Below are 8811 nucleotides of genomic sequence, written 5' to 3'. Positions count from 1 at the left end.
AAGTGGTGTTTGTTGTAGGGTGTATGATGATTGAGATGGTGTTGTCTGAGTGAGTGTGCATGTGTGTGGTGTGAGGTTGTTTTGATGAGGGTGACAAGCGGCGCCCACCAGTCGAGCCCGGTTAGCTCAGTCGGTAGAGCATCAGACTTTTAATCTGAGGGTCGGGGGTTCGAGCCCCCCATCGGGCGCCACGGCTTTTGACCAAACAATACTCACCGTCCTCCCACTCTACGTCGGCAATGCACACACCTACAGTCAGTCTGTCGCATGTGAGCACCGCATTCACAACTCTGTGTCCCCACACACCTAAACAGCAACGACAACAACAACCACACACACCATCGTCTACTCTCACGTCATCACATCCATACAACACCACATACTCACTTCACACAATCACCGTCATCATCGCCTCATTGACACACACTTCCCATCACCCATCTCACAACGACAATCCACCAATCCATCAGTCAACTACCTCACACTCACACACCACTCCACTCGTCAATGTGAGTGTACCGATTCGGTGTTCGTGTAGAGCGGAGGTGGTGTTTGTGGAGGCGGAGGCGGAGGCGGAAGAGGAGGAGGAGGAGGAGGAGGAGGAGGAGGAGGAGGATGAGTAGTAGTGGTAGTAAAATTAGTAGTAGTCGTCGTAAAATTATTCGGAGAAGGAGGAGAATGAGGAGACGGAGAAGGAGGATAGGTAATGTTAGTATAAGTAGAAATAGTAGTAATGGTAGTAGGAATATGATTAATAATGTTTAATATCAGTCACAATGATGTTAGTATTAGTAGTAGTATTGGGAGAAGGAGGATTTGAAGGATTTGTAGGTGTCGGAGAGGAAGATCAGTAAGAGTGGGAATAGTGGGAGCAGCGGTAGGAGTAGTAGTGATATCAGTATTGTGAGGAGTAAGAGGAAGTGTAAGTGGAGGATAGGAAAAGGAAGAAGAACGATAGGGAGAAGAGATTGGACGGCGATAATCACAACAGTCCAGTATTCGGATGGCAAACAGACCGACACTCCGACAAATGGAGAACTGAATGGCTACACACACGCACACACGCACATTGACACACTGACAGACCAACAATCAGAGGTGCAGACAGACAGGTGGTCGTGGATCGACAGATACGGTTAGACAGTGTGACGTGCACCCTGTATGGCTGCAATGGAACAGTCTGTAGGTGGCACTTTGTGCTGGTGACACATCTCCTCACACTGAATGTTGGTCGGAGTAGTTCGAGATAGATTCACAGTGGAGAAGCAAGTGTGTGTTGTGTGAGTGTGTGTGTGTGTGTGCATAGAGACGTGTCTCCATGTATGCATGATTGACTGACTGGTTGTGTGTGTCCGTGCGATGGTGTGAGAGCGTGGAGTGTGGAGTGTGAAGTGGTGTTTGTTGTAGGGTGTATGATGATTGAGATGGTGTTGTCTGAGTGAGTGTGCATGTGTGTGGTGTGAGGTTGTTTTGATGAGGGTGACAAGCGGCGCCCACCAGTCGAGCCCGGTTAGCTCAGTCGGTAGAGCATCAGACTTTTAATCTGAGGGTCGGGGGTTCGAGCCCCCCATCGGGCGCCACGGCTTTTGACCAAACAATACTCACCGTCCTCCCACTCTACGTCGGCAATGCACACACCTACAGTCAGTCTGTCGCATGTGAGCACCGCATTCACAACTCTGTGTCCCCACACACCTAAACAGCAACGACAACAACAACCACACACACCATCGTCTACTCTCACGTCATCACATCCATACAACACCACATACTCACTTCACACAATCACCGTCATCATCGCCTCATTGACACACACTTCCCATCACCCATCTCACAACGACAATCCACCAATCCATCAGTCGACTACCTCACACTCACACACCACTCCACTCGTCAATGTGAGTGTACCGATTCGGTGTTCGTGTAGAGCGGAGGTGGTGTTTGTGGAGGCGGAGGCGGAGGCGGAAGAGGAGGAGGAGGAGGAGGAGGAGGAGGATGAGGAGGAGGATGAGTAAAATTAGTAGTAGTCGTCGTAATAGTCGTCGTAAAATTATTCGGTAATGTTAGTATAAGTAGAAATAGTAGTAATGGTAGTAGGAATATGATTAATAATGTTTAATATCAGTCACAATGATGTTAGTATTAGTAGTAGTATTGGGAGAAGGAGGATTTGAAGGATTTGTAGGTGTCGGAGAGGAAGATCAGTAAGAGTGGGAATAGTGGGAGCAGCGGTAGGAGTAGTAGTGATATCAGTATTGTGAGGAGTAAGAGGAAGTGTAAGTGGAGGATAGGAAAAGGAAGAAGAACGATAGGGAGAAGAGATTGGACGGCGATAATCACAACAGTCCAGTATTCGGATGGCAAACAGACCGACACTCCGACAAATGGAGAACCGAATGGCTACACACACGCACACACGCACATTGACACACTGACAGACCAACAATCAGAGGTGCAGACAGACAGGTGGTCGTGGATCGACAGATACGGTTAGACAGTGTGACGTGCACCCTGTATGGCTGCAATGGAACAGTCTGTAGGTGGCACTTTGTGCTGGTGACACATCTCCTCACACTGAATGTTGGTCGGAGTAGTTCGAGATAGATTCACAATGGAGAAGCAAGTGTGTGTTTGTGTGTGTGTGTGTGTGTGTGCACAGAGACGTGTCTCCATGTATGCATGATTGACTGACTGGTTGTGTGTGTTCGTGCGATGGTGTGAGAGCGTGGAGTGTGGAGTGTGAAGTGGTGTTTGTTGTAGGGTGTATGATGATTGAGATGGTGTTGTCTGAGTGAGTGTGCATGTGTGTGGTGTGAGGTTGTTTTGATGAGGGTGACAAGCGGCGCCCACCAGTCGAGCCCGGTTAGCTCAGTCGGTAGAGCATCAGACTTTTAATCTGAGGGTCGGGGGTTCGAGCCCCCCATCGGGCGCCACGGCTTTTGACCAAACAATACTCACCGTCCTCCCACTCTACGTCGGCAATGCACACACCTACAGTCAGTCTGTCGCATGTGAGCACCGCATTCACAACTCTGTGTCCCCACACACCTAAACAGCAACGACAACAACAACCACACACACCATCGTCTACTCTCACGTCATCACATCCATACAACACCACATACTCACTTCACACAATCACCGTCATCATCGCCTCATTGACACACACTTCCCATCACCCATCTCACAACGACAATCCACCAATCCATCAGTCAACTACCTCACACTCACACACCACTCCACTCGTCAATGTGAGTGTACCGATTCGGTGTTCGTGTAGAGCGGAGGTGGTGGTTGTGGAGGCGGAGGAGGAGGAGGAGGAGGATGATGAGTAGTAGTGGTAGTAAAATTAGTAGTAGTCGTCGTAAAATTATTCGGAGAAGGAGGAGAATGAGGAGACGGAGAAGGAGGATAGGTAATGTTAGTATAAGTAGAAATAGTAGTAATGGTAGTAGGAATATGATTAATAATGTTTAATATCAGTCACAATGATGTTAGTATTAGTAGTAGTATTGGGAGAAGGAGGATTTGAAGGATTTGTAGGTGTCGGAGAGGAAGATCAGTAAGAGTGGGAATAGTGGGAGCAGCGGTAGGAGTAGTAGTGATATCAGTATTGTGAGGAGTAAGAGGAAGTGTAAGTGGAGGATAGGAAAAGGAAGAAGAACGATAGGGAGAAGAGATTGGACGGCGATAATCACAACAGTCCAGTATTCGGATGGCAAACAGACCGACACTCCGACAAATGGAGAACCGAATGGCTACACACACGCACACACGCACATTGACACACTGACAGACCAACAATCAGAGGTGCAGACAGACAGGTGGTCGTGGATCGACAGATACGGTTAGACAGTGTGACGTGCACCCTGTATGGCTGCAATGGAACAGTCTGTAGGTGGCACTTTGTGCTGGTGACACATCTCCTCACACTGAATGTTGGTCGGAGTAGTTCGAGATAGATTCACAATGGAGAAGCAAGTGTGTGTTGTGTGTGTGTGTGTGTTTGTGTGCACAGAGACGTGTCTCCATGTATGCATGATTGACTGACTGGTTGTGTGTGTTCGTGCGATGGTGTGAGAGCGTGGAGTGTGGAGTGTGAAGTGGTGTTTGTTGTAGGGTGTATGATGATTGAGATGGTGTTGTCTGAGTGAGTGTGCATGTGTGTGGTGTGAGGTTGTTTTGATGAGGGTGACAAGCGGCGCCCACCAGTCGAGCCCGGTTAGCTCAGTCGGTAGAGCATCAGACTTTTAATCTGAGGGTCGGGGGTTCGAGCCCCCCATCGGGCGCCACGGCTTTTGACCAAACAATACTCACCGTCCTCCCACTCTACGTCGGCAATGCACACACCTACAGTCAGTCTGTCGCATGTGAGCACCGCATTCACAACTCTGTGTCCCCACACACCTAAACAGCAACGACAACAACAACCACACACACCATCGTCTACTCTCACGTCATCACATCCATACAACACCACATACTCACTTCACACAATCACCGTCATCATCGCCTCATTGACACACACTTCCCATCACCCATCTCACAACGACAATCCACCAATCCATCAGTCGACTACCTCACACTCACACACCACTCCACTCGTCAATGTGAGTGTACCGATTCGGTGTTCGTGTAGAGCGGAGGTGGTGGTTGTGGAGGCGGAGGAGGAGGATGAGTAGTAGTGGTAGTAAAATTAGTAGTAGTCGTCGTAAAATTATTCGGAGAAGGAGGAGAATGAGGAGACGGAGAAGGAGGATAGGTAATGTTAGTATAAGTAGAAATAGTAGTAATGGTAGTAGGAATATGATTAATAATGTTTAATATCAGTCACAATGATGTTAGTATTAGTAGTAGTATTGGGAGAAGGAGGATTTGAAGGATTTGTAGGTGTCGGAGAGGAAGATCAGTAAGAGTGGGAATAGTGGGAGCAGCGGTAGGAGTAGTAGTGATATCAGTATTGTGAGGAGTAAGAGGAAGTGTAAGTGGAGGATAGGAAAAGGAGGAAGAACGATAGGGAGAAGAGATTGGACGGCGATAATCACAACAGTCCAGTATTCGGATGGCAAACAGACCGACACTCCGACAAATGGAGAACCGAATCGCTACACACACGCACACACGCACATTGACACACTGACAGACCAACAATCAGAGGTGCAGACAGACAGGTGGTCGTGGATCGACAGATACGGTTAGACAGTGTGACGTGCACCCTGTATGGCTGCAATGGAACAGTCTGTAGGTGGCACTTTGTGCTGGTGACACATCTCCTCACACTGAATGTTGGTCGGAGTAGTTCGAGATAGATTCACAATGGAGAAGCAAGTGTGTGTTGTGTGAGTGTGTGTGTGTGTGTGCACAGAGACGTGTCTCCATGTATGCATGATTGACTGACTGGTTGTGTGTGTTCGTGCGATGGTGTGAGAGCGTGGAGTGTGGAGTGTGAAGTGGTGTTTGTTGTAGGGTGTATGATGATTGAGATGGTGTTGTCTGAGTGAGTGTGCATGTGTGTGGTGTGAGGTTGTTTTGATGAGGGTGACAAGCGGCGCCCACCAGTCGAGCCCGGTTAGCTCAGTCGGTAGAGCATCAGACTTTTAATCTGAGGGTCGGGGGTTCGAGCCCCCCATCGGGCGCCACGGCTTTTGACCAAACAATACTCACCGTCCTCCCACTCTACGTCGGCAATGCACACACCTACAGTCAGTCTGTCGCATGTGAGCACCGCATTCACAACTCTGTGTCCCCACACACCTAAACAGCAACGACAACAACAACCACACACACCATCGTCTACTCTCACGTCATCACATCCATACAACACCACATACTCACTTCACACAATCACCGTCATCATCGCCTCATTGACACACACTTCCCATCACCCATCTCACAACGACAATCCACCAATCCATCAGTCAACTACCTCACACTCACACACCACTCCACTCGTCAGTGTGAGTGTACCGATTCGGTGTTCGTGTAGAGCGGAGGTGGTGGTTGTGGAGGCGGAGGCGGAAGAGGAGGAGGAGGAGGAGGAGGAGGAGGAGGAGGATGAGTAGTAGTGGTAGTAAAATTAGTAGTAGTCGTCGTAAAATTATTCGGAGAAGGAGGAGAATGAGGAGACGGAGAAGGAGGATAGGTAATGTTAGTATAAGTAGAAATAGTAGTAATGGTAGTAGGAATATGATTAATAATGTTTAATATCAGTCACAATGATGTTAGTATTAGTAGTAGTATTGGGAGAAGGAGGATTTGAAGGATTTGTAGGTGTCGGAGAGGAAGATCAGTAAGAGTGGGAATAGTGGGAGCAGCGGTAGGAGTAGTAGTGATATCAGTATTGTGAGGAGTAAGAGGAAGTGTAAGTGGAGGATAGGAAAAGGAAGAAGAACGATAGGGAGAAGAGATTGGACGGCGATAATCACAACAGTCCAGTATTCGGATGGCAAACAGACCGACACTCCGACAAATGGAGAACCGAATGGCTACACACACGCACACACGCACATTGACACACTGACAGACCAACAATCAGAGGTGCAGACAGACAGGTGGTCGTGGATCGACAGATACGGTTAGACAGTGTGACGTGCACCCTGTATGGCTGCAATGGAACAGTCTGTAGGTGGCACTTTGTGCTGGTGACACATCTCCTCACACTGAATGTTGGTCGGAGTAGTTCGAGATAGATTCACAGTGGAGAAGCAAGTGTGTGTTGTGTGAGTGTGTGTGTGTGTTTGTGTGCACAGAGACGTGTCTCCATGTATGCATGATTGACTGACTGGTTGTATGTGTTCGTGCGATGGTGTGAGAGCGTGGAGTGTGGAGTGTGAAGTGGTGTTTGTTGTAGGGTGTATGATGATTGAGATGGTGTTGTCTGAGTGAGTGTGCATGTGTGTGGTGTGAGGTTGTTTTGATGAGGGTGACAAGCGGCGCCCACCAGTCGAGCCCGGTTAGCTCAGTCGGTAGAGCATCAGACTTTTAATCTGAGGGTCGGGGGTTCGAGCCCCCCATCGGGCGCCACGGCTTTTGACCAAACAATACTCACCGTCCTCCCACTCTACGTCGGCAATGCACACACCTACAGTCAGTCTGTCGCATGTGAGCACCGCATTCACAACTCTGTGTCCCCACACACCTAAACAGCAACGACAACAACAACCACACACACCATCGTCTACTCTCACGTCATCACATCCATACAACATCACATACTCACTTCACACAATCACCGTCATCATCGCCTCATTGACACACACTTCCCATCACCCATCTCACAACGACAATCCACCAATCCATCAGTCGACTACCTCACACTCACACACCACTCCACTCGTCAATGTGAGTGTACCGATTCGGTGTTCGTGTAGAGCGGAGGTGGTGGTTGTGGAGGCGGAGGCGGAAGAGGAGGAGGAGGAGGAGGAGGATGAGTAGTAGTGGTAGTAAAATTAGTAGTAGTCGTCGTAAAATTATTCGGAGAAGGAGGAGAATGAGGAGACGGAGAAGGAGGATAGGTAATGTTAGTATAAGTAGAAATAGTAGTAATGGTAGTAGGAATATGATTAATAATGTTTAATATCAGTCACAATGATGTTAGTATTAGTAGTAGTATTGGGAGAAGGAGGATTTGAAGGATTTGTAGGTGTCGGAGAGGAAGATCAGTAAGAGTGGGAATAGTGGGAGCAGCGGTAGGAGTAGTAGTGATATCAGTATTGTGAGGAGTAAGAGGAAGTGTAAGTGGAGGATAGGAAAAGGAAGAAGAACGATAGGGAGAAGAGATTGGACGGCGATAATCACAACAGTCCAGTATTCGGATGGCAAACAGACCGACACTCCGACAAATGGAGAACCGAATGGCTACACACACGCACACACGCACATTGACACACTGACAGACCAACAATCAGAGGTGCAGACAGACAGGTGGTCGTGGATCGACAGATACGGTTAGACAGTGTGACGTGCACCCTGTATGGCTGCAATGGAACAGTCTGTAGGTGGCACTTTGTGCTGGTGACACATCTCCTCACACTGAATGTTGGTCGGAGTAGTTCGAGATAGATTCACAGTGGAGAAGCAAGTGTGTGTTGTGTGAGTGTGTGTGTGTGTTTGTGTGCACAGAGACGTGTCTCCATGTATGCATGATTGACTGACTGGTTGTGTGTGTTCGTGCGATGGTGTGAGAGCGTGGAGTGTGGAGTGTGAAGTGGTGTTTGTTGTAGGGTGTATGATGATTGAGATGGTGTTGTCTGAGTGAGTGTGCATGTGTGTGGTGTGAGGTTGTTTTGATGAGGGTGACAAGCGGCGCCCACCAGTCGAGCCCGGTTAGCTCAGTCGGTAGAGCATCAGACTTTTAATCTGAGGGTCGGGGGTTCGAGCCCCCCATCGGGCGCCACGGCTTTTGACCAAACAATACTCACCGTCCTCCCACTCTACGTCGGCAATGCACACACCTACAGTCAGTCTGTCGCATGTGAGCACCGCATTCACAACTCTGTGTCCCCACACACCTAAACAGCAACGACAACAACAACCACACACACCATCGTCTACTCTCACGTCATCACATCCATACAACATCACATACTCACTTCACACAATCACCGTCATCATCGCCTCATTGACACACACTTCCCATCACCCATCTCACAACGACAATCCACCAATCCATCAGTCGACTACCTCACACTCACACACCACTCCACTCGTCAATGTGAGTGTACCGCATTCGGTGTTCGTGTAGAGCGGAGGTGGTGGTTGTGGAGGCGGAGGCTGGAAGAGGAGGAGGAGGAGGAGGAGGATGAGTAGTAG

General features: G+C 48.9%; 2 protein-coding genes across 2 annotated transcripts; one reads left to right on the top strand and one right to left on the bottom strand.

Annotated features, from left to right (window-relative positions):
* Positions 1 to 2490: 2490 nt before the first annotated feature.
* Smp_205120 (unnamed protein product) lies at positions 2491 to 2673 on the bottom strand (the record flags this gene model as incomplete). Its single annotated transcript, XM_018791932.1, has 1 exon — positions 2491 to 2673. The coding sequence occupies one exon, from the start codon at positions 2671 to 2673 to the stop codon at positions 2491 to 2493; it is 183 nt and encodes a 60-aa protein (XP_018647292.1).
* Positions 2674 to 5687: 3014 nt separating this feature from the next.
* Smp_183080 (hypothetical protein) lies at positions 5688 to 6071 on the top strand (the record flags this gene model as incomplete). Its single annotated transcript, XM_018791920.1, has 2 exons — positions 5688 to 5849; positions 6066 to 6071. 2 exons carry the CDS (start codon positions 5688 to 5690, stop codon positions 6069 to 6071), a joined length of 168 nt encoding a protein of 55 aa, XP_018647291.1.
* Positions 6072 to 8811: the final 2740 nt, after the last annotated feature.

Source organism: Schistosoma mansoni, assembly GCF_000237925.1.
Source record: "Schistosoma mansoni, WGS project CABG00000000 data, supercontig 0224, strain Puerto Rico, whole genome shotgun sequence".
Lineage (NCBI taxonomy): Eukaryota > Metazoa > Platyhelminthes > Trematoda > Strigeidida > Schistosomatidae > Schistosoma > Schistosoma mansoni.
The sequence above is the reverse complement of the archived record's forward strand: the minus strand, read 5'-3'. Positions and strand labels throughout refer to the sequence as shown.